A 26,580-nucleotide genomic window follows, 5' to 3' on the forward strand; every position below is an offset into this window, starting at 1 on the left:
ACGGGTCTACAGGTACTGGAGAGTTGTTGAAAAACATCCTCCCCCCGATTTACCTAACAGCAAGACTTAGTAAACTATTTTACTTACCTTGCACGAATTTATACAACAATTCAATCGGGGGGAGGATCATGCTCATCACCAGGTAAGATGCACATGTGCATTCACACGCGCAGATGTATGACGATAGTGTTGTAGCTGCAAACGACGAAAAATTACGAACAAATAAATCAAACGCTGCAAAATTACGAACAAATAAATATGTCTATATATGGAATCAGACTACGAGCAAGAATTGTGTACGATCCTAATCGGACAGACATGCAATGGCCGTCGATCACATACCTTGTACGAAGCAATGCTGCAAGGAGATGAAGAGGGATGTCCGTCTCTTGTCCGACTAAACGACTAGGCGAAAATAATTCCAGGACTACATGAAAAAAGGAACACTGTCACTACGAAATGATTTGAGGAAATGAAGATTGCTTCCATATACGTGCACACCACTTGCTCCGACGAGTTTGAAATTTTCAAGTTCGTACGCATCAAACCACAAAGCCAGGCAAAACGGGAGCCGCGTACCGGATACGCATCAAAAGCTCGCCCGAGCCCTCGCGTCTCACGTACGCGGGTCAAAAGGTTACGAGGAGTGCGTCGTACGCGCCCACACTATCTAAACTAAAGGGAGTAGTAAAAATGTTTATTTTACTCCTCGCTATGCTCAGAGTACACACAGCGTACTCCGATCAAGCAAAAGTTTCTGGATTCAACTAGAACCCACGACAGATTTGGACGCGTTCAAACAGAACGCGGACGAAGTACTCTAGATGCTTTTCCTTTTACTTGCTCATAATTTATTTTCCTTCGATGAAGAAAGGTGGAAGTAAGTTTGTTTAGTTGAAAGTACATTTAGCTACAAGATGTCCCAACCAAGCCGAGTGATGCGAATGTTCGAGTTCGAGCTCGAGCATAATGCGAGAATGCTCAGGAACTACGTCTGCCATCTTGGTGCTGGAGAGTACCAGGATGCTAGCGTTTTGTTGCAGCTGATGGACAGGAGCCTCAGTGAGCTGCTTCGCGATGACGTCCTCGAGTTTGGGAGATACAAAGTAGCTATTGTCCTTCAACTGCGCTTGTTGAAGCAGGATGGTGTCACCGGTGACAAGGTGTTCATCAGCTTCTTCGTGCGCACGCGAACCACCATCGTCCTGAATGATGATGATGTTCGTTACAAATTGGATAGTGCTGCAGCAGAGATCGATGCTCAAATCGATGAGTTTGTCCGGAATGGATCGGGGTGGATCGTGGATCACGTCGAAGCCGTCTATCTGGAATTGTCGAAATTTGAGCCGATGGGAGGTGGAACGTTCATCCAACTCCCCCAGCACATCAAGGCTAAGACAGCCTGCCTCAACATCATCAGCAACGACAATCGGTGTTTGCAGTGGGCTCTGCTGGCCGCAAAACATCACGAGGATGTCGGTGCAAACTACAATCGTGCAACGAAGTACGTTCCATACGTCGACGAGCTGAACTTTGCTGGCGTAGAGTTTCCAGCTAGTATGTGTGCCATCACGACGTTGGAGCAGAACAATGTCGATCTCGCCGTCAACGTTTTCGGCATATCGGATGATGGGAAGACTGTCGTTCCGCTTCGTCTGACCAGAAAAGGCGATCCTCAGGAAGCCATCAATCTGCTCCTGTTTTCTGGTCAAACTGAGGACGAACGTAACGTGCAGCACTGGGTGTTCATCAAGAACATGAGTCGTCTGGTACACAACAAAAGTCATCATTCGCGGAAGGTGTGCTACCGGTGTCTGAACGTGTTGAGTACTCAGACGGCTCTGGAGAGTCACCAGCTGCATTGTAAAGACCATCTCATCGCGCGGGCGGTGATGCCGCAGAAGGGTGAAAAGCTGCGTTTCACGCAGTACGAGAAGCAGCTTCGTGCACCGTATGTGATTTATGCTGATTTCGAGAGCATCATCACACCTCATGCTGAGCCTAAAAGCATTGGGGGGAAGACGAAGCAGCACTCGGAGCACATACCCTGTTCTGCCGCATACATCGTCGTGCGCAGTGATGGCACCGTGACGGATACGTTCCAGCATACGGGCGAAGATTCAGTAGAGCAGTTCCTGACCTCCCTGGAACTGCAGGAAGTCTCCATTCGTGAAGACTTGGAGAATCGTCGCCCTATGAACCTGACGCCTGATGAGGAGGCTGGTTTTCTCAGCGCCAGGGATTGCTGGATATGTAAACGTCGTCTCGGAGGGGATCGTGTGCGTGACCACGATCACATGACGGGTGCGTTTCGCGGAGCAGCGCACAACTCCTGTAATCTTCAGCTGCGCATCGTACCCGGCAAGGTGAACATCCCGGTGGTGTTCCACAATCTCAAGGGGTACGACGCGCATCACATCGTCAGTCATCTCGGTAAAACGAAGATTGACGAAGTGACGTACCAAGATGCTGGAGACAAGGAGCACACGGAGCAGCGCGGCTCCATCAACATCGTTCCGTCCAACACGGAAAAGTACATCGCTATGATGTGGCGGCAGTTCGTGTTCATCGACTCGTACGCTTTTCTCAGCACTTCGCTGGATAAGCTTGCGAAGGCAACACCTGGAGAAGCGTTCGTCCGCATGCGTGATCTGCATGGGGGGGATCCCGAGAAGACGGATCTTCTGCTTCGGAAAGGTGTATACCCGTACGAGTACATGGACTCGTTCAGCCGCTTCGACGAGGAGAGTCTCCCCCCACGGGAGAAGTTCTACTCGTCGCTGTCCGAGGCACACATCACCGATGACGAGTACCGTCACGCGCAAACCGTCTGGAGCAGGTTTGATTGTGTCACTCTGCGTGATTATCACGATCTTTACCTGAAGACGGACGTGTACTTGCTGGCGGATGTATTTGAGAACTTCCGCACCACCGCCATCGCCACGTACTCGCTAGATCCGGCCAACTACTACACGCTGCCCGGGTTTGCGTGGAGTGCGCTGCTCAAGGTGTCCGACGTCAGTCTGGACCTGCTGTCTGACGTGACGATGCACACCTTCATCGAGCACGGCATCCGCGGTGGAATCAGCATGAGTGTGCAGAGGTACGCCGAGGCTAACAACGATCTTATCCCAGACGGGTACGACCCCTCGAAGCCTATGACGTATCTGCAGTACGTCGATGCAAATAATCTGTACGGCTGGGCCATGCAGCAGCCCCTGCCCATCGGCGACTTCAAGTTCGTGGAGGACATCAGCGATGATCTCGTGGACGACATCGTCATGACGCACCCCCACGATTCGCCTGTGGGATATATCGTGGAGTGTGATCTCACGATTCCCGATGGTGTGCACGATGCGCTAAACGAGTATCCTCCTTGCCCCGAGAACATGTGCGTGACGGACGACATGCTGTCGCCGCATCAGCAGCAGCTGGCGCAACAGCTCGGCTTGGGCAAGCAGAAGGAGAAGAAGCTGATGCTCACTCTGCTGCCAAAAACCCGCTACGTGTGCCACTACGTAAATCTGCAGGCGTACGTGGCGCTTGGCGTGGAAGTGAGTGAAGTGCATCGCGTCCTCCAGTTCACGCAGCGTCCGTGGATGCGCTCGTACATCCAGCTGAACACCGATCTGCGTACGAATGCTGCATCGGAGTTTGAGAAAGATTTCTACAAACTCATGAACAATGCAGTGTTTGGCAAGACGATGGAGAACGTCCGGCGCCGCTTGAACCTGAAGCTTGTCCGCTCGGAAGAAGAGGTGGACAGGCTGCGGCGCGCCATCGTCAAGCCAACGTACAAGCGCAGTATCGTGTACGACAACGACCTGGTGGCGGTGGAGTTCTTCAAGTGTAAAGTTCACTTGAACAAACCTATCTACGTGGGTTTCTCCATCCTAGAGTTGTCGAAGGTGCTGATGTACAGCTTCTTCTACGACACTCTGAAGCCACGCTATGGTCAGAACGTACGGCTGTGTTACACGGACACCGACTCGTTCATCCTGCAGTACGCCACGGCCGACCTGTATGCGGACATGAGTGACATGATGGGTCAGTACGATACGTCCAACTATCCGACTGACCATCCTCTGCACTCCCTCGCAAACAAGAAAGTCGTCGGCAAGTTCAAGGATGAGCTGGGTGGACGCATCATGAGCGAGTTCGTGGGGCTTCGCTCAAAGATGTACGCGTACACCGGCGAAGAGTCAGCAAAGCGTGCGAAGGGCGTGAAGAAGTCCGTCGTGAACGATACTCTGCAGTTCTCGACGTACAAGGACTGCCTTCTACGCGATCAGCAGAGCATCGAGAGAGAGATGAATGTGCTGCGCAGCCGGAATCACCACATCTATGGCGAGACCATCCGCAAAGTGGCGCTATCACCGTTCGATAGCAAGAGGTACATCCTCGACGACGGTGTGAGCACACTTGCGTATGGCCATTATAAGATACCGGCATAACACATCTTAGCGTAGCGACAGACCATTCGCTCACTTCATGAAATACATAGTGTTCTCATAATATTTGATTTTCACAATATTTTATTCTTACGCAACCGATTAACTTCCGATTTTCTTAGCCATTCATCCACCTTGGCCGGATAGCCTTTGAAAGATACTAGAGATGTATTGCGCTTCGTTTTAATCACTTTGTTCAGTCTCAGTCCGGTTTCTTTAGCTCGTTGCAATTCATTTTCATAGAAACCGCCTGTAAGTTCCTCACCTTTTAGATCTTCCAACTGATACGTAACCGGATCTGTGAATAGAACCTTCCTGATCTGAAACACTTACTCACTCCAAAAATTGCATGCAACCTTAACCCTGTTGACGAGCATAATGATGCATGACGAAAGCAAGTAGAGTCTTTTATATCGACTCCTACGGCCAATGAACACTCGTCGGCTCTGCATTATAGACGGATGCAGACGGTGCATCGACGCCATTTCCCGAACATCATGGACCTGTGTGATCAATTTGATGCGCTCATCAATTACGTTCGACAGCCAAAGGGCTCTCCGGCACGTGATGATGGTTGCAATCACGTGACCGAGGCAGTGATAGATGGACACTACGTGTGCACGTCGTGTGCGCACGTGATCGATCAGCACGTCTACGCACCGGAGCATGATTTTCAAAAGCGGTGCATGCCAGAAAAAAGATGCTATCAATCTCGACAGCGCCTTCTAGGCGTCGACAGGCATCTGATTAGTTTTCTGAAGAAAACAAACATTGGTGACTTTCTCTCAGCTCACTTCAACCTTCATCCCCTGCAAGAAACGTTACATTCTCTGAAGAAATCCTGTTTGTACAAAAGTCTCAATTATGCTATTGCACTATCGTGTCTCCTATTCGATTGCAATTATATCGTTCAGAAGCGTTTACGCGCCTTCCTTCCACGCAGCAACGTTTCCTGGCTACGGTTTGCGCGAATGTTCAAACCCTTGCCGGTGAGATTTTCTCTCCTTTGGTGTCTTCATTTCATGGAGAGCTCGCGCCAGCTCACACCGCAACACGCGACGACCGCTCGTAGAAATCTACAAAACCTGAGCGACGGTGATGCTAAAATTCTAATCTCTATCGTCGGTGCCTATTGCTGGGAGACGTACCCTCTATCCCATCTGATCGACAACTTTCACTCACAGCATCAAGACTTGCAGTGTATCCTATACGACTATGCGAAAATCGCATGCGATCGACAGCCATCGGCACGACAGAGGCGCGTTCGAGCGTGCCCGAGGCACGTCCGGGCAGCCGGGCAGCCGGGAGCCAGGCAGCCAGCAGCTAGGCAGCCGGGGGGAGGGGGGGGGGGGCAGCAGCCGGGCAGCCCAGCCAGAATGGGGCCAGAATGTGCTTTAGAACGAGAAGTCGTTTCTTCTTCGGTATTCTGAACAACCCCTTTTTTTATTTATAGCTCTTATAGTGCTGGGTAACCCCGATGAAAATTGTAAGAGTAAGTGGCCCATGACTCGCACCGAGCGTACTCAAAATGTATATGAGGTTTATTTTATTATTTTTATTAATATTTATTATTTTTTTTGAATTGGCCAAAATTTGCGCTAGATTTTGGGGTGGTTTTCAGGCTAAAATTTAGGCTAAGTTTTAGGCCAAAAGTAAAGGAGTTTACAAAATAGACCGACTCATTCGAAATTAACTTTATTGCTTTCTACATCACAATAAGTTGAGTAGGTGTTCTTAGAACAATCTATGGCAAGAATTGGCCTCTGACACATGGTCAACAGTTTTTCATAAAGTTTGAAAGTCAGCGCAGATTTTAGGGTTAGGGTTAGGGTTAGGTTTAGGGTAAGGTTTAGGGTTAGGGTTTGGTTTAGGGTTAGGGTTAGGTTTAGGGTAAGGTTTAGGGTTAGGGGTAGAGTTAGGGTTAGGGTCCTGGCTGCCCAGCTGCCCGGCTGCCCGGCAGCCGGGCAGCGCGTGCCAGAGGCACGCCCGGGCGGCCAGGACCCTAACCCTAACTCTACCCCTAACCCTAAACCTTACCCTAAACCTAACCCTAACCCTAAACCAAACCCTAACCCTAAACCTTACCCTAAACCTAACCCTAACCCTAACCCTAAAATCTGCGCTGACTTTCAAACTTTATGAAAAACTGTTGACCATGTGTCAGAGGCCAATTCTTGCCATAGATTGTTCTAAGAACACCTACTCAACTTATTGTGATGTAGAAAGCAATAAAGTTAATTTCGAATGAGTCGGTCTATTTTGTAAACTCCTTTACTTTTGGCCTAAAACTTAGCCTAAATTTTAGCCTGAAAACCACCCCAAAATCTAGCGCAAATTTTGGCCAATTCAAAAAAAATAATAAATATTAATAAAAATAATAAAATAAACCTCATATACATTTTGAGTACGCTCGGTGCGAGTCATGGGCCACTTACTCTTACAATTTTCATCGGGGTTACCCAGCACTATAAGAGCTATAAATAAAAAAAGGGGTTGTTCAGAATACCGAAGAAGAAACGACTTCTCGTTCTAAAGCACATTCTGGCCCCATTCTGGCTGGGCTGCCCGGCTGCTGCCCCCCCCCCCCTCCCCCCGGCTGCCTGGCTGCTGGCTGCCTGGCTCCCGGCTGCCCGGCTGCCCGGACGTGCCTCGGGCACGCTCGAACGCGCCTCTGTCGTGCCGATGGCTGTCGATCGCATGCGATTTTCGCATAGTCGTATAGGATACACTGCAAGTCTTGATGCTGTGAGTAAAAGTTGTCGATCAGATGGGATAGAGGGTACGTCTCCCAGCAATAGGCACCGACGATAGAGATTAGAATTTTAGCATCACCGTCGCTCAGGTTTTGTAGATTTCTACGAGCGGTCGTCGCGTGTTGCGGTGTGAGCTGGCGCGAGCTCTCCATGAAATGAAGACACCAAAGGAGAGAAAATCTCACCGGCAAGGGTTTGAACATTCGCGCAAACCGTAGCCAGGAAACGTTGCTGCTTGGAAGGAAGGCGCGTAAACGCTTCTGAACGATATAATTGCAATCGAATAGGAGACACGATAGTGCAATAGCATAATTGAGACTTTTGTACAAACAGGATTTCTTCAGAGAATGTAACGTTTCTTGCAGGGGATGAAGGTTGAAGTGAGCTGAGAGAAAGTCACCAATGTTTGTTTTCTTCAGAAAACTAATCAGATGCCTGTCGACGCCTAGAAGGCGCTGTCGAGATTGATAGCATCTTTTTTCTGGCATGCACCGCTTTTGAAAATCATGCTCCGGTGCGTAGACGTGCTGATCGATCACGTGCGCACACGACGTGCACACGTAGTGTCCATCTATCACTGCCTCGGTCACGTGATTGCAACCATCATCACGTGCCGGAGAGCCCTTTGGCTGTCGAACGTAATTGATGAGCGCATCAAATTGATCACACAGGTCCATGATGTTCGGGAAATGGCGTCGATGCACCGTCTGCATCCGTCTATAATGCAGAGCCGACGAGTGTTCATTGGCCGTAGGAGTCGATATAAAAGACTCTGCTTGCTTTCGTCATGCATCATTATGCTCGTCAACAGGGTTAAGGTTGCATGCAATTTTTGGAGTGAGTAAGTGTTTCAGATCAGGAAGGTTCTATTCACAGATCCGGTTACGTATCAGTTGGAAGATCTAAAAGGTGAGGAACTTACAGGCGGTTTCTATGAAAATGAATTGCAACGAGCTAAAGAAACCGGACTGAGACTGAACAAAGTGATTAAAACGAAGCGCAATACATCTCTAGTATCTTTCAAAGGCTATCCGGCCAAGGTGGATGAATGGCTAAGAAAATCGGAAGTTAATCGGTTGCGTAAGAATAAAATATTGTGAAAATCAAATATTATGAGAACACTATGTATTTCATGAAGTGAGCGAATGGTCTGTCGCTACGCTAAGATGTGTTATGCCGGTATCTTATAATGGCCATACGCAAGTGTGCTCACACCGTCGTCGAGGATGTACCTCTTGCTATCGAACGGTGATAGCGCCACTTTGCGGATGGTCTCACCATAGATGTGGTGATTCCGGCTGCGCAGCACATTCATCTCTCTCTCGATGCTCTGCTGATCGCGTAGAAGGCAGTCCTTGTACGTCGAGAACTGCAGAGTATCGTTCACGACGGACTTCTTCACGCCCTTCTCACGCTTTGCTGACTCTTCGCCGGTGTACGCGTACATCTTTGAGCGAAGTCCCACGAACTCGCTCATGATGCGTCCACCCAGCTCATCCTTGAACTTGCCGACGACTTTCTTGTTTGCGAGGGAGTGCAGAGGATGGTCAGTCGGATAGTTGGACGTATCGTACTGACCCATCATGTCACTCATGTTCGCATACAGGTCGGCCGTGGCGTACTGCAGGATGAACGAGTCGGTGTCCGTGTAACACAGCCGTACGTTCTGACCATAGCGTGGCTTCAGAGTGTCGTAGAAGAAGCTGTACATCAGCACCTTCGACAACTCTAGGATGGAGAAACCCACGTAGATAGGTTTGTTCAAGTGAACTTTACACTTGAAGAACTCCACCGCCACCAGGTCGTTGTCGTACACGATACTGCGCTTGTACGTTGGCTTGACGATGGCGCGCCGCAGCCTGTCCACCTCTTCTTCCGAGCGGACAAGCTTCAGGTTCAAGCGGCGCCGGACGTTCTCCATCGTCTTGCCAAACACTGCATTGTTCATGAGTTTGTAGAAATCTTTCTCAAACTCCGATGCAGCATTCGTACGCAGATCGGTGTTCAGCTGGATGTACGAGCGCATCCACGGACGCTGCGTGAACTGGAGGACGCGATGCACTTCCACGCCAAGCGCCACGTACGCCTGCAGATTTACGTAGTGGCACACGTAGCGGGTTTTTGGCAGCAGAGTGAGCATCAGCTTCTTCTCCTTCTGCTTGCCCAAGCCGAGCTGTTGCGCCAGCTGCTGCTGATGCGGCGACAGCATGTCGTCCGTCACGCACATGTTCTCGGGGCAAGGAGGATACTCGTTTAGCGCATCGTGCACACCATCGGGAATCGTGAGATCACACTCCACGATATATCCCACAGGCGAATCGTGGGGGTGCGTCATGACGATGTCGTCCACGAGATCATCGCTGATGTCCTCCACGAACTTGAAGTCGCCGATGGGCAGGGGCTGCTGCATGGCCCAGCCGTACAGATTATTTGCATCGACGTACTGCAGATACGTCATAGGCTTCGAGGGGTCGTACCCGTCTGGGATAAGATCGTTGTTAGCCTCGGCGTACCTCTGCACACTCATGCTGATTCCACCGCGGATGCCGTGCTCGATGAAGGTGTGCATCGTCACGTCAGACAGCAGGTCCAGACTGACGTCGGACACCTTGAGCAGCGCACTCCACGCAAACCCGGGCAGCGTGTAGTAGTTGGCCGGATCTAGCGAGTACGTGGCGATGGCGGTGGTGCGGAAGTTCTCAAATACATCCGCCAGCAAGTACACGTCCGTCTTCAGGTAAAGATCGTGATAATCACGCAGAGTGACACAATCAAACCTGCTCCAGACGGTTTGCGCGTGACGGTACTCGTCATCGGTGATGTGTGCCTCGGACAGCGACGAGTAGAACTTCTCCCGTGGGGGGAGACTCTCCTCGTCGAAGCGGCTGAACGAGTCCATGTACTCGTACGGGTATACACCTTTCCGAAGCAGAAGATCCGTCTTCTCGGGATCCCCCCCATGCAGATCACGCATGCGGACGAACGCTTCTCCAGGTGTTGCCTTCGCAAGCTTATCCAGCGAAGTGCTGAGAAAAGCGTACGAGTCGATGAACACGAACTGCCGCCACATCATAGCGATGTACTTTTCCGTGTTGGACGGAACGATGTTGATGGAGCCGCGCTGCTCCGTGTGCTCCTTGTCTCCAGCATCTTGGTACGTCACTTCGTCAATCTTCGTTTTACCGAGATGACTGACGATGTGATGCGCGTCGTACCCCTTGAGATTGTGGAACACCACCGGGATGTTCACCTTGCCGGGTACGATGCGCAGCTGAAGATTACAGGAGTTGTGCGCTGCTCCGCGAAACGCACCCGTCATGTGATCGTGGTCACGCACACGATCCCCTCCGAGACGACGTTTACATATCCAGCAATCCCTGGCGCTGAGAAAACCAGCCTCCTCATCAGGCGTCAGGTTCATAGGGCGACGATTCTCCAAGTCTTCACGAATGGAGACTTCCTGCAGTTCCAGGGAGGTCAGGAACTGCTCTACTGAATCTTCGCCCGTATGCTGGAACGTATCCGTCACGGTGCCATCACTGCGCACGACGATGTATGCGGCAGAACAGGGTATGTGCTCCGAGTGCTGCTTCGTCTTCCCCCCAATGCTTTTAGGCTCAGCATGAGGTGTGATGATGCTCTCGAAATCAGCATAAATCACATACGGTGCACGAAGCTGCTTCTCGTACTGCGTGAAACGCAGCTTTTCACCCTTCTGCGGCATCACCGCCCGCGCGATGAGATGGTCTTTACAATGCAGCTGGTGACTCTCCAGAGCCGTCTGAGTACTCAACACGTTCAGACACCGGTAGCACACCTTCCGCGAATGATGACTTTTGTTGTGTACCAGACGACTCATGTTCTTGATGAACACCCAGTGCTGCACGTTACGTTCGTCCTCAGTTTGACCAGAAAACAGGAGCAGATTGATGGCTTCCTGAGGATCGCCTTTTCTGGTCAGACGAAGCGGAACGACAGTCTTCCCATCATCCGATATGCCGAAAACGTTGACGGCGAGATCGACATTGTTCTGCTCCAACGTCGTGATGGCACACATACTAGCTGGAAACTCTACGCCAGCAAAGTTCAGCTCGTCGACGTATGGAACGTACTTCGTTGCACGATTGTAGTTTGCACCGACATCCTCGTGATGTTTTGCGGCCAGCAGAGCCCACTGCAAACACCGATTGTCGTTGCTGATGATGTTGAGGCAGGCTGTCTTAGCCTTGATGTGCTGGGGGAGTTGGATGAACGTTCCCCCTCCCATCGGCTCAAATTTCGACAATTCCAGATAGACGGCTTCGACGTGATCCACGATCCACCCCGATCCATTCCGGACAAACTCATCGATTTGAGCATCGATCTCTGCTGCAGCACTATCCAATTTGTAACGAACATCATCATCATTCAGGACGATGGTGGTTCGCGTGCGCACGAAGAAGCTGATGAACACCTTGTCACCGGTGACACCATCCTGCTTCAACAAGCGCAGTTGAAGGACAATAGCTACTTTGTATCTCCCAAACTCGAGGACGTCATCGCGAAGCAGCTCACTGAGGCTCCTGTCCATCAGCTGCAACAAAACGCTAGCATCCTGGTACTCTCCAGCACCAAGATGGCAGACGTAGTTCCTGAGCATTCTCGCATTATGCTCGAGCTCGAACTCGAACATTCGCATCACTCGGCTTGGTTGGGACATCTTGTAGCTAAATGTACTTTCAACTAAACAAACTTACTTCCACCTTTCTTCATCGAAGGAAAATAAATTATGAGCAAGTAAAAGGAAAAGCATCTAGAGTACTTCGTCCGCGTTCTGTTTGAACGCGTCCAAATCTGTCGTGGGTTCTAGTTGAATCCAGAAACTTTTGCTTGATCGGAGTACGCTGTGTGTACTCTGAGCATAGCGAGGAGTAAAATAAACATTTTTACTACTCCCTTTAGTTTAGATAGTGTGGGCGCGTACGACGCACTCCTCGTAACCTTTTGACCCGCGTACGTGAGACGCGAGGGCTCGGGCGAGCTTTTGATGCGTATCCGGTACGCGGCTCCCGTTTTGCCTGGCTTTGTGGTTTGATGCGTACGAACTTGAAAATTTCAAACTCGTCGGAGCAAGTGGTGTGCACGTATATGGAAGCAATCTTCATTTCCTCAAATCATTTCGTAGTGACAGTGTTCCTTTTTTCATGTAGTCCTGGAATTATTTTCGCCTAGTCGTTTAGTCGGACAAGAGACGGACATCCCTCTTCATCTCCTTGCAGCATTGCTTCGTACAAGGTATGTGATCGTCGGCCATTGCATGTCTATCCGATTAGGATCGTACACAATTCTTGCTCGTAGTCTGATTCCATATATAGACATATTTATTTGTTCGTAATTTTGCAGCGTTTGATTTATTTGTTCGTAATTTTTCGTCGTTTGCAGCTACAACACTATCGTCATACATCTGCGCGTGTGAATGCACATGTGCATCTTACCTGGTGATGAGCATGATCCTCCCCCCGATTGAATTGTTGTATAAATTCGTGCAAGGTAAGTAAAATAGTTTACTAAGTCTTGCTGTTAGGTAAATCGGGGGGAGGATGTTTTTCAACAACTCTCCAGTACCTGTAGACCCGTATGTGATGGTGATTGGGTGATTACGGTCGTCATCAAAGTGTTGATGGGGGTTGCGATGGTGATTGTGTTAGCATAACGATAGGATCTGTATACATAACAACAAGATTTGCTAATAGGGTATATAGGACCTGTACACACATAAGATGAATAACGATAGGATCTGTGTACGTAACAACAAGATTTGCTAATAGGGCATATAGGACTTGTACACACATAAGATGATTATTAGGGTTTGCTGAGTGTTGTTGTTGTCGTTGTGATCTGTAGTCACGGCTGTCAAGAAGCGGCAACTTAGAAAGATGGCGTCGGTTCGAGATGGCATGGTAACCGCGCACGTGCCGTGGTCCGTGACTTGCTCATGTATGCACGCAAATGCAAGTCACAAACTCACAAAGATCGTCTTTGCATTTGGAGAAAATATCTTCGACTCTCTTTGGAGGTTGGCGAGGTTTGCCTAATCTTTACTTGATTGCGATGCCGGTATGTCCTCTCAATAATTAGAACAAAGAGAGCTGATGATCGCTTCATTGCTGAGCAGAAGTAACAATCAACTCTCCTCATGTCCTCTGTGCCAAAGGCAGACGACTGCAATTCCACAACGCTCATTTTACGATGATGGAAACAATAATCGTGTACTAGTGCACACTTGGACCATTTGGTCATCCCTATTCTAGCCGCTAGTCCGTCCAGCAAGCAGATATTGACTATTACGATAAGGACAACTGCGTGAACGAGGGCTCGCACAGCAAATTCAATTCACACGTGACTCCAGTCAAGAATTAGGGTCTTTACTCGAGAACTTCACAAATACAGGTCAAGGCACCCCACAAAACTGATAGATGGCACGAACGAAAGACAAATAGACTATACAAAGTGTCCCAAGTGATTGAAACAGCAGATCTACCAAATAAGACAGCTACATGTGCCTAAACAACGATTCCCATACAGTAGAGAGTAGTATCAGGCAGAATGAAAGCCTTGGAAGTGCACAAATACAGCCACGACCGCCACAAAAATTGGACGACCGCCACAAAAAAATTCTCATTGCTCTACCTCCTTGAAGGGTGAAAGTTACCAGTTATCCTATAGCGATGTCAGTTTATGCCTGTTGGAACCCCCCACAGCCCGCACGAAATACCTTTCAAATAATTCCAGGATGCAATTGCAGCTCCAGACAGGAGGAAGAAGAACACCGTGAAAAATAACGGCAACGATGCCCAAACTCTCGGGAAACGGCTGAAGTCTTCCTGAAGATGTTAACATTGAATAGCCATCGATTACCAGCGTGGTTTGGTGACTTTAGAACTGTTTTGAGACTTAGAACGAAGCGATATCTCAAATTTGATGGAATTGTTACCTGTCAAATGCGTGGGCGAGCAGGCCAGCTGACTGGTTATGCATGAAGATGCATGAGCATGCATTGATTTTTCATGGTTCACGTGCAGAAAACTAAGTTGCCGCGATCCAAGTGCAGCTAACAGCCGTGTAGTACCTGCACACATAAAAAGAGTAGAGTTGACATGGCAATAGGATTGTTATGGTGATAGGGTTACGAGGGCTACTAGGGTTATCGTCTCTCGAAATATTAGGGTTATTGTTGGGTTTATAGTCACCAGAAATATTAGGGTTATCTTCATGGTGATAGGGTTATCAGGAATATTAGGGTTATCTTCATGGTGATAGGGTTATCAGGAATATTAGGGCTATCGTCATGGTGATAGGGTTATCAGGAATATTAGGGTTATGGCCATGGTGTCAGGATTATTAGGGTTATGGTGTTATCAGGAATATTAGGGTTATGGCCATGGTGTCAGGATTATTAGGGTTATGGTGTTATCATGAATATTAGGGTTATCGCCATGGTGATAGCCCTAGGGTTATCGTCATGTTGATAGGGTTAGGGTTATCATCGTCAGGAATATTAGGGTTATCGCCATGGTGATAGCCCTAGGGTTAGGGTTATCGTCATGGTGATAGGGTTACCAGGATTATTAGGGTTATCATCATCCGGAATATTAGGGTTATCGTCATGGTGATAGCCCTAGGGTTAGGGTTATCAGGAATATTAGGGTTATGGTCATGGTGATAGCCCTAGGGTTAGGGTTAGGGTTATCAGGAATATTAGGGCTATCGTCATGGTGATAGCCCTAGGGTTAGGGTTATCATCAGGGTGATAGGGTTAGGGTTATCAGGAATATTAGGGTTATCGCCATGGTGATAGCCCTAAGGTTAGGGTTATCGTCATGTTGATAGGGTTAGGGTTATCATCGTCAGGAATATTAGGGTTATCGCCATGGTGATAGCCCTAGGGTTAGGGTTATCGTCATGGTGATAGGGTTAGGGTTACCGGGATTATTAGGGTTAATATGCCGCGATTTTTAGGGCTAAACGTACAGATTTAGGGTTATCAGGAATATTAGGGCTATCGTCATGGTGATAGGGTTATCAGGAATATTAGGGTTATGGCCATGGTGTCAGGATTATTAGGGTTATGGTGTTATCAGGAATATTAGGGTTATGGCCATGGTGTCAGGATTATTAGGGTTATGGTGTTATCATGAATATTAGGGTTATCGCCATGGTGATAGCCCTAGGGTTATCGTCATGTTGATAGGGTTAGGGTTATCATCGTCAGGAATATTAGGGTTATCGCCATGGTGATAGCCCTAGGGTTAGGGTTATCGTCATGTTGATAGGGTTAGGGTTATCATCGTCAGGAATATTAGGGTTATCGCCATGGTGATAGCCCTAGGGTTAGGGTTATCGTCATGGTCATAGGGTTACCAGGATTATTAGGGTTATCATCATCCGGAATATTAGGGTTATCGTCATGGTGATAGCCCTAGGGTTAGGGTTATCAGGAATATTAGGGTTATGGTCATGGTGATAGCCCTAGGGTTAGGGTTAGGGTTATCAGGAATATTAGGGCTATCGTCATGGTGATAGCCCTAGGGTTAGGGTTATCATCAGGGTGATAGGGTTAGGGTTATCAGGAATATTAGGGTTATCGCCATGGTGATAGCCCTAAGGTTAGGGTTATCGTCATGTTGATAGGGTTAGGGTTATCATCGTCAGGAATATTAGGGTTATCGCCATGGTGATAGCCCTAGGGTTAGGGTTATCGTCATGGTGATAGGGTTAGGGTTACCGGGATTATTAGGGTTAATATGCCGCGATTTTTAGGGTTAAACGTACAGATTTAGGGTTAAATCGCAAAAATTAGGGTTAAAACACCCCGGTTTTTAGGGTTAAATCGCATTACGTCATCGATGACGTCATGTGTAAAACGCTCCGATTTTAGGTTAAATCGCAAAAATTTACCGTAAATCGCAAAAAAATTAGGGTTAAAACGCCCCGGTTTTTAGGGTTAAATCGCTATGACGTCATCGATGACGTCAGTGATATGGTGTGCCCATAATACTTTCTACTGTCGATATAACAACAACTCGCGAATAACGACAGAATGTCCATGCCCAGAGCAAAGTCCAATCCAACTGTAATGCATAATGAGTAGGGCTGAAACGATTATACCGAATAATCGAGTACTCGTTTGATAACTCTAACGATCGAGCAATCGTTTAGATTACCGATTACGATTATTTTGCGTTTTTTTAATTTGTGTCAAGAAAGCACTGTAAACCCTCGTTTTGTGAAGTTTGAATCAGTTTCCGCTGGGAGTATGCAGTTGCCAGGGGTATGCATGGTTCATGTTCTGAGGTTAAAATAATTGACTTCAAAACTGCCATGTTTCGGAGCTACCCTTTCACTAATGCAGATTTGTTGGTATTATGAAGGCATAGTTTGTGGAAACAGAGTAATGTTTGCGCAGAACTATGACTCTATTTGCTAACGATTATAATCGATTACTCGATCGTTAAGCTAAAGAGTAATTGATACTTGAAAATCCACGATCGTTTCAGCCCTAATTTATTTAATGAGACTTCGGGTATAACGACACTTCGCGAATAAGGACACCTTTTTGATGCCTCGCCGAGCGTCGTTATAAGCGAAGTTGACTGTACGCGGGCCAAAGAAAGTGGAAACCTGAAACACGATCATGGCGATCGGGCAGGACTTTTCGCCTTCATCAAGTTTTCCAGGTACGCGTGCTCGAGTGTAGTCTAGTAGAAATGAAAATGTAGCCACCACGTCCCCGACTTCCACCTCTAAGACAACCTGAAAACAATTCTAAACCTACTTGTACTTCTTGTTGAGCAAAGAAAAAATGCAGTAGGTCTAGCCACCACGTCCCCGACCTCCATCCCTATGCTATGTGGTATCACGCTTAGCCTTAGGACCGGGTTCCACTGCGGCTCCGCTGCTCGTCATCCGCGGCTTGAAACGTCATCATTACCATCGTGACCGCGGCTCGAGCTGGAGCAGCGAGGCCGCGGCTCACCGCGAGCTTTCGCAACGATTCTTGATCAAAAACTGCGAGCCGGTGCACAAATCTATAATACACCTACTTGAAGTAATTGTTATTATTGTAGGGTTTGAGGGGCTATGACTAAGAGAAGGAGCCAATATTGCAATAATGACGTGGGCGCCTGCTGTGAGCCTCTCATCGTCTCGACTCCAGGACGACAACACTGCACTGCATAAAGAGCACACGTGACGTCGGTTTTCGGCCTCTTTGGCTTCGTCTACGTGGGTCTACTACATAGTCATTGGAGAATTTGTACACAATCATGGGACATGTACGTACACGTACTACATGTTGTAGGGGGTCCCGAAATTCAAGCTGAGTCGACTGCCTGATCACGGATCGTAGCTGCATTCGAGGGTATAGTGCCTGTTGGCTTGGTAGTGTTGCACACGTAAGAATAACGCGTTGTAGGATCAAGTCCAAGTCTTTAGCTAGCGTTTCCCAATAATGACGTGGGCGCCAACTGCGAGCCTCTCATCGTCTCGACTCGATCAAGAGTCGAGACCGACAACATAGTAATTAATTATTAATGCATGAAGAGTACACGTGATGTCGGTCTTCGGCAGGCTTTGGCTTCATCTACGCGTAGTATACGTGGCCACGCTTTGGCTTCGTCTACGTCACTACTCACTAGTACGTGGCCACGTAGGCGAAGCGCAGCCAAAGTCAAAGCTAAAGGGGCCGAGGAACGACGTCGACATGACGTGTACGTGGGGCTACTGCATAGTCATTGTACGTAACGCGTTGTTCAATCAAGTCCAAGACACTGACTTAGTCTTTAGCTGGCGTGTCCCCATCGCATGGTCACTACCAACCGTGTGTAAAAATATAAGTGGTTGTGGATTCGCCCACATAATAGCATGGCTTTTGGCGCGTATATAAAGGGCTTTGGCAGAGATTTATTTCAGTTGTAGCGAGTATCAGTAGCTAACACTACTACTAGTAGTTTCCGAGGCTTGCTTTTCTACTGAACATATTTCAATTCTTCTCTAGATGTACTGATGGTGTTGCTGTCCCGCTGTAGCTAGGCGAATACACTGATTGTCGTAGTTGAAAGTCAAATTCTCTGCTAACTAGTACGAGGCTGCTTGTATCACTGTATGCTGGATTGCTACTCGGCGCAGTTGCTTGGCCATTGTCCTTTGATAACTGCAGCTGCTTGGTTTCTAAAGCCAAGCAGCTGCAGTTGCAGTTATCAAAGGACAATGGCCAAGCAACTGCGCCGAGTAGCAATCCAGCATACAGTGATACAAGCAGGGAAGAAAGAAAAACACTGGAACAGGAAGAATCTCTTAGAATGCAGAATTCGGCAGAAGCTCAGCTAGACGGATCGAAGACTCTCACTACCACGGACGGTAAGGTGAACTTTTAAGACTTGAAAATCTGCTTACTAATTTTGCTGAATTATCCCGTTGTTCTCAGTTATTTTTGCGCACTAAAGCAAAGTTTCGTTGCGTTGCTTGTGTCGGGACTATCACACTAGGTTTTGTCGATCATCCCTAGCTCTAGCACTGCGTAGATGTTCACTTCAAATGCATGTGCACGCATTTGTGGGATATGAATAAAAATGGTATGTTCAGTTTTCTGTATGCACCCCCAAACTGGGCCAAAGCAATTTTGTCCGACAAGGCTTTATGGCCCAGTATCTGCAATACTGGACCTTAGTTAGGGCTATTTTTCACAAAATGACGTTTTTCTGCTTTTGTCATCTAGAGGTATCTAATGATCACATGGCAAAGTATTAGACGGAACAAATCAATATCGACGACCCAGAAGCTTCTTAAACAAACACACATGTAGGTACATGTCAGGAAATACAACAATTTATCACAGCGTTTTCCACATCGAAATACATTGTGTTACAAAAGGCAGTGAATAAATCAGCCATCCAGTTGTTGTTGCACAACAACTCTCGGGCAACCTCTGGCGTAGAGCATGGATGGTCCTGATCCTCATCACTCCGCACCAATTAAAATTTCTTGAACACCATCCCAAGTCTGCTGAAAACTCACAGAAGCACAGAAGTGCAGAAGCCTGACCAACAAGTGTATTATTCGTCAGCCCACGTTTATTGTCTGCACAGGAGCCGGGGCGATATACAGCACATACACTGATCTGTGTGCCCTGTGGTTCAGTTATGATAATCCAGAGCATATCCTGGTCGGTGCAGTCGGTGTCCAGCTGTCTATCTGGTAGGCCAGCCTTCACCCAGATTGCAATCCCACCACCATAGTAATAATTATTATGCTGTCCTGTCGCGCTATAGGACATTATCAGGTTTTGTTGTTGTTGTTGTTGTTGTTGTTGTTGTTGTTGTTGTTGTTGTTGTTGTTGTTGTTGTTGTTGTTGTTGTTGTTGTTGTTGTTGTTGTTGTTGTTGTTGTTGTTGTTGGTTGTGACGGTGGTGGTGGTGATGGTTGTGATTTTGATTCAGTTAGAAAGCCCTGGCTGCATCAATGATGTGCATGCATGCACATGCCATGCAGGCTGTTTCCCGTGATCGTCGCCTTTGGAGTCGACCAATGACATTATCAAACTGCACCGGCTGGAAAGCGTGGTCCTGCCTGCTCAAAAGTCAAAGGTGATGGAACTGGATCAACCGCCCGTCGTCAAGTGACGACGGGTAGGAACCGATTCGACTTGACGATGGGCAGGAACGGATTCCAGTTGACTCAAGCCTCTTGTACGGGCAAAAATACAATCTTGATCAATAATAAAAATGAAACTAAAACCCAAAAACAATTTTAAAATGTAAAGAATTCAAACAAATGAAAAGAACCCAAAGTTAAAGAAAAGAACCCAACCAGCTGCACACGGAGCGCACAAGAGGCAACAGCATAATAAATAAGTAAGCTTCCTCAAAAACCTATCCGTGAAACCATTAATTTAGACCGGAACTTGGACCTCCCACACATCTAGTGCAGCAGACGAAGCACCAGCCTCCAGAACTACGGGACGTCCGAACAGCTTCCTGCAGCCTCGAAGACACATAATACAAGACCTAAGTAGCGAGAAAGACAACTTACATGGAATATAGGCCACGACGTGACAATACTGCTCGGACTTCTTTGCTGCCAGAAGAGCGACCACCCTTGCGTATAATGCCGATGTTGCCTTCCCCATCCCTTCACTTGCCGCCATCGCCACTGGAACAATGCCTGCTCCACGTTCCTCACCCGTTCCTCAGAATGTCGTATTTTCTCCTCTCTCGTGGCGTTGGTACACAGTGGCACGTGGTGCAGATCGATTTGAGCGAGCATATGGGTTGAACACCCGAACATCAAGAAGGGTTCGCTCAAATCGACTGCCGCACAAACCACTGGCAGCCACATCCAGTCGTGCATTGTTCTCCACATTAGCAGTACGATATCTCAACTCAGAACTGCTCACCAGTCGGCGGCTGCTACACAGGTTCAGTGGAGACTTTCGAGCACTCCTGATCCAACAACTGGGCAGTTGTGTCCCGATTAGCGTTATGTCGTATCGACGGGAAACCTCCACGGGGACATGAAAGCGAGTCCAACACATTGATTTCATGGCCACAGGAGCAGTGAGATGGAAGCTTTGCAGGTGTTCCCTCATAACGGATTCCGTTCCTGCCCGTCGTCACTTGACGACGGGCAGGAACGGAATCCACTGCGTTCATTGGCTCACGAACCTACTTGGTGCGTATTCCGTAAATACAAGGACAACGGAAAGCGCGTGCATAAAAAAAAAGTAAATTATCGTGTCCGTTCCCGAAGGGAACTCACGACGGCCGCTAACACCCGGTAAATCCTAGCGGCAGATGCAGCGCCTAACGGTGGGGGTGAGTGGATAAGTCTCACAACCACTGGCACAAGTGCCGAGAACGGCCCCATTAGCTGCATCCATGTACCCCTTGTGCCTGGCCACAAGTTCCCAGTTGACTGTGGGTAGCAGCACGGCTGGAAAAACCGCTCCCAGGCAGTGCATGCATGCTCATTAACTTTCCCAAAGACTTGAAAGAGACTTTGGCTTGGGAAGTTGGGTGCACACGTTCCAGTCACTCAAACTCGACCAGTTTTGGAAGAAGGATCTACCGCTGTTCATCCAGCCCTGCCGCTATCACCGCGCGCGCTGGATTCCGCGGTACTGCCCTCGTACTCGTGCAGGAACCTGCACTTCCAGTCACTCATATTCGACTGCTGTTCATCCAGCCGGCCCTTGCCGGTATCACGGTGCGGGCTGGATTCCGCGGTATGTACTGCCCTCGTACTGGTGCAGGAACCTGTACCAATGTACTGCAGCGTACACTCATCATGCATGGTCATACAACATGATTGTTTTATTTTTTATTTTTTATTTTTTTTTGCCATGACACAGACAGGACTAGGGCCAGGTTGGTATATCCTAGACTAGTATTAGCCAGGTACTACTACTACAGTACTAGTACTCGGTATGGTCGTATTCTGGTCATTCAGGTATGGTCGGCATGATATTATTATACAAGTAGGAAAGGGTGGAGTGAGAATGTGCCCTGGCTACTTGTGCACATCTGCGCATGCTGCAAGCATCAGTTCCATCTAACACCAGTAACCATTGAGAACGGCGTTGCTGATCTGGCCTGTGTTGGCGTTAGTTGCGGCGCTGCGGTGCTTCTTTGGTGCCCATCTTTTTTTCTTTTTCTTTCTTTTCCCATCTTCATTCCCGTTCACTGCCTGGTGACAGTGGTGTGTTGGCGAAACCTCGGGACTGGGTAGATCGGCCCAATTCGTCCACTGAGGCTCCTCTTTCATCCAAGACGGCAACCAGTCGGCACTAAGAGATTCTTCCTGTTCCAGTGTTTTTCTTTCTTCCCTGCTTGTATCACTGTATGCTGGATTGCTACTCGGCGCAGTTGCTTGGCCATTGTCCTTTGATAACTGCAGCTGCTTGGTTTCTAAAGCCAAGCAGCTGCAGTTGCAGTTATCAAAGGACAATGGGGGGGGGGGGGTGCATGTCACGGTTTCTCTTATTTTAAAAACGTTTATGGCCTGAGAATGTACGGGTACACGGCTGCTGCGAAATCGGCCACGGCTTTGCAGGAACGTACACTGGCTGGCAGAGTGTTCCACAGCGCAGGTCCACGGAAGAATGGTCGGCGAGTGCCTGTATTCGTCCTGGCCAGCGGGAGAATGAGCCCGGCGTTGGCTTGATGTCGAGTTGGGACCGTGGTTGCGGGCGTCAGCTGCTTTGAAAGCGCTGTACTACATTGGCGTTCAGGCCGCGCCAGATGAGATCGAGGAGTCGGTGGTGTTGTGTCTCCTCGATTTTGCGGAGGGATATGCACTCCCTTTGGTGGCTTACCGAAGATGTGGGTGGTAGGCTGAACACAGCGCAGATGGCACGGTTCTGAAGACGTTGGAGTTTCCCTAGAGCGAAAGCTGAGAGGGACGTGCTATAGGCCACACTTCCATATAATAGGTCGGGCATCACAACGGATTTTAGGTATTGGACCCTGGCCTTCTGGGAAAGGGATCGCCAGGCTCGCCATAAATGCTCCGACTTTCCTGTTCACCTTCGCTGTAACATCGTGGATATGGTGGTCCCAGGTCAGTTGCTCGGTGATGGTTAAACCCAAGTACTTGGCCGCAGTACAAGCAGGTAAGCGGGTCTGATGGCAATTTACAGCGATACTGGTTTGCGCATCCCTCCCACAGATGGACAGAACTTGACTTTTGCGTTCATTCAATATCAGGCCGCGGTTTTCGAGCCAGTCAGCCAGTTGGTGACCATGATGACATGCACCAGCTATTCTAAAGTCTACACATACGTAATGACGTATGATACAGTTATCTAGTGATCTACTGTGGCCGGCCGTGAAGCTAGTGTTGCCCAAGTCGGTGGGTACTACTACATGTACGACTAGACCTTTCCACATTGAATTTTGCATTTTTGGGGGTTGGAGAGAGAGGGGGGGGGGGGGGGGGGGGTGAGGGAAGCATTCTCCTTGGACTGCGAGGATTTCCTTTCTGTTTCATGCCGAAAAACATATTTATGGGGCTAGACACATTGATTTTCTCCATGTCTAAACATTTAATGAGACTTCGGGTATAACGACACTTCGCGAATAAGGACACCTTTTTGATGCCTCGCCGAGCGTCGTTAGAAGCGAAGTTGACTGTACGTGGGCCAAAGAAAGTCGAAACCTGAAACACGATCATGGCGATCGGGAAGGACTTTTCGCCTTCATCAAGTTTTCCAGGTACGCGTGCTCGAGTGTAGTCTAGTAGAAATGAAAATGTAGCCACCACGTCCCCAACTTCCACCTCTAAGACAACCTGAAAACAATTCTAAACCTACTTGTACTTCTTGTTGAGCAAAGAAAAAATGCAGTAGGTCTAGCCACCACGTCCCCGACCTCCATCCCTATGCTATGTGGTATCACGCTTAGCCTTAGGACCGGGTTCCACTGCGGCTCCGCTGCTCGTCATCCGCGGCTTGAAACGTCATCATTACCATCGTGACCGCGGCTCGAGCTGGAGCAGCGAGGCCGCGGCTCACCACGAGCTTTCGCAACGATTCTTGATCAAAAACTGCGAGCCGGTGCACAAATCTATAATACACGTACTTGAAGTAATTGTTATTATTGTAGGGTTTGAGAGGCTATGACTAAGAGAAGGAGCCAATATTGCAATAATGACGTGGGCGCCTGCTGTGAGCCTCTCATCGTCTCGACTCCAGGACGACAACACTGCACTGCATAAAGAGCACACGTGACGTCGGTTTTCGGCCTCTTTGGCTTCGTCTACGTGGGGCTACTACATAGTCATTGGAGAATTTGTACACAATCATGGGACATGTACGTACACGTACTACATGTTGTAGGGGGTCCCGAAATTCAAGCTGAGTCGACTGCCTGATCACGGATCGTAGCTGCATTCGAGGGTATAGTGCCTGTTGGCTTGGTAGTGTTGCACACGTAAGAATAACGCGTTGTAGGATCAAGTCCAAGTCTTTAGCTGGCATTTCCCAATAATGACGTGGGCGCCAACTGCGAGCCTCTCATCGTCTCGACTCGATCAAGAGTCGAGACCGACAACATAGTAATTAATTATTAATGCATGAAGAGTACACGTGATGTCGGTCTTCGGCAGGCTTTGGCTTCATCTACGCGTAGTATACGTGGCCACGCTTTGGCTTCGTCTACGTCACTACTCACTAGTACGTGGCCACGTAGACGAAGCGCAGCCAAAGTCAAAGCTAAAGGGGCCGAGGAACGACGTCGACATGACGTTTACGTGGGGCTACTGCATAGTCATTGTACGTAACGCGTTGTTCAATCAAGTCCAAGACACTGACTTAGTCTTTAGCTGGCGTGTCCCCATCGCATGGTCACTACCAACCGTGTGTAAAAATATAAGTGGTTGTGGATTCGCCCACATAATAGCATGGCTTTTGGCGCGTATATAAAGGGCTTTGGCAGAGATTTGTTTCAGTTGTAGCGAGTATCAGTAGCTAACACTACTACTAGTAGTTCCCGAGGCTTGCCTTCCTACTGAACAGATTTCAATTCTTCTCTAGATTTACTGATGGTGTTGCTGTCCCGCTGTAGCTAGGCGAATACACTGATTGTCGTAGTTGAAAGTCAAATTCTCCAGTGTTTTTCTTTCTTCCCTGCTTGTATCACTGTATGCTGGATTGCTACTCGGCGCAGTTGCTTGGCCATTGTCCTTTGATAACTGCAGCTGCTTGGTTTCTAAAGCCAAGCAGCTGCAGTTGCAGTTATCAAAGGACAATGGCCAAGCAACTGCGCCGAGTAGCAATCCAGCATACAGTGATACAAGCAGGGAAGAAAGAAAAACACTGGAACAGGAAGAATCTCTTAGAATGCAGAATTCGGCAGAAGCTCAGCTAGACGGATCGAAGACTCTCACTACCACGGACGGTAAGGTGAACTTTTAAGGCTTGAAAATCTGCTTACTAATTTTGCTGAATTATCCCGTTGTTCTCAGTTATTTTTGCGCACTAAAGCAAAGTTTCGTTGCGTTGCTTGTGTCGGGACTATCACACTAGGTTTTGTCGATCATCCTTAGCTCTAGCACTGCGTAGATGTTCACTTCAAATGCATGTGCAAGCATTTGTGGGATATGAATAAAAATGGTATGTTCAGTTTTCTGTGTGCACCCCCAAACTGGGCCAAAGCAATTTTGTCCGACAAGGCTTTATGGCCCAGTATCTGCAATACTGGACCTTAGTTAGGGCTATTCTTCACAAAATGACGTTTTTCTGCTTTTGTCATCTAGAGGTATCTAGTGATCAAAAGGCAAAGTATTAGACGGAACAAATCAATATCGATGACCCAGAAGCTTCTTAAACAAACATACATGTAGGTACATGTCAGGAAATACAACAATTTATCACAGCGTTTTCCACATCGAAATACATTGTGTTACAAAAGGCAGTGAATAAATCAGCCATCCAGTTGTTGTTGCACAACAACTCTCGGGCAACCTCTGGCGTAGAGCATGGATGGTCTTGATCCTCATCACTCCGCACCAATTAAAATTTCTTGAACACCATCCCAAGTCTGCTGAAAACTCACAGAAGCACAGAAGTGCAGAAGCCTGACCAACAAGTGTATTATTCGTCAGCCCACGTTTATTGTCTGCACAGGAGCCGGGGCGATATACAGCACATACACTGATCTGTGTGCCCTGTGGTTCAGTTATGATAATCCAGAGCATATCCTGGTCGGTGCAGTCGGTGTCCAGCTGTCTATCTGGTAGGCCAGCCTTCACCCAGATTGCAATCCCACCACCATAGTAATAATTATTATGCTGTCCTGTCGCGCTATAGCACATTATCAGGTTTTGTTGTTGTTGTTGTTGTTGTTGTTGTTGTTGTTGTTGTTGTTGTTGTTGTTGTTGTTGTTGTTGCTGTTGTTGTTGTTGTTGTTGTTGTTGTTGTTGTTGTTGTTGTTGTTGTTGTTGTTGTTGTTGTTGTTGTTGTTGTTGTTGTTGTTGTTGTTGTTGTTGTTGGTTGTGACGGTGGTGGTGGTGATGGTTGTGATTTTGATTCAGTTAGAAAGCCCTGGCTGCATCAATGATGTGCATGCATGCACATGCCATGCAGGCTGTTTCCCGTGTGTCACCTGATCGTCGCCTTTGGAGTCGACCAATGACATTAGGGACCTTTCGCACCCCGCGTACGGATACGAAACGAATGCTGATTCGTCACCTGGGTTCGAGGATTCGTCAGAGTCCCTGCGGAGAACTCGTTTTCACGAATGGAAGCCTCTTCATTCGTGGCACGCTCCGAATCCGTCAGGTACACATTTATTTGGATAGATACACATGTTTTGCAAGGTACACATTTTTCCCTTGATTCCATGA

General features: G+C 48.2%; 2 protein-coding genes across 2 annotated transcripts; one reads left to right on the top strand and one right to left on the bottom strand.

The window, feature by feature from the left end:
- The first annotated feature begins 977 nt into the window (after positions 1–977).
- On the top strand, positions 978–4,454 carry LOC135804753 (uncharacterized). The gene has a single exon (XM_065318742.1). It carries the CDS (start codon positions 978–980, stop codon positions 4,452–4,454), a length of 3,477 nt encoding a protein of 1,158 aa, XP_065174814.1.
- A 3,921-nt stretch (positions 4,455–8,375) lies between these two features.
- LOC135804850 (uncharacterized) lies at positions 8,376–11,843 on the bottom strand. Its single transcript, XM_065318852.1, has one exon. It carries the CDS (start codon positions 11,841–11,843, stop codon positions 8,376–8,378), a length of 3,468 nt encoding a protein of 1,155 aa, XP_065174924.1.
- Between the last annotated feature and the right edge of the window lie 14,737 nt (positions 11,844–26,580).

Source organism: Sycon ciliatum, chromosome 1 (assembly GCF_964019385.1).
Source record: "Sycon ciliatum chromosome 1, ocSycCili1.1, whole genome shotgun sequence".
Taxonomy (NCBI): Eukaryota; Metazoa; Porifera; class Calcarea; order Leucosolenida; family Sycettidae; genus Sycon; species Sycon ciliatum.

Coding starts and splice junctions, on each gene's coding strand:
- LOC135804753 (XM_065318742.1), top strand. CDS start 978: ATGCTCAGGAACTACGTCTGCCATCTTGGTGCTGGAGAGTACCAGGAT.
- LOC135804850 (XM_065318852.1), bottom strand. CDS start 11,843: ATGCTCAGGAACTACGTCTGCCATCTTGGTGCTGGAGAGTACCAGGAT.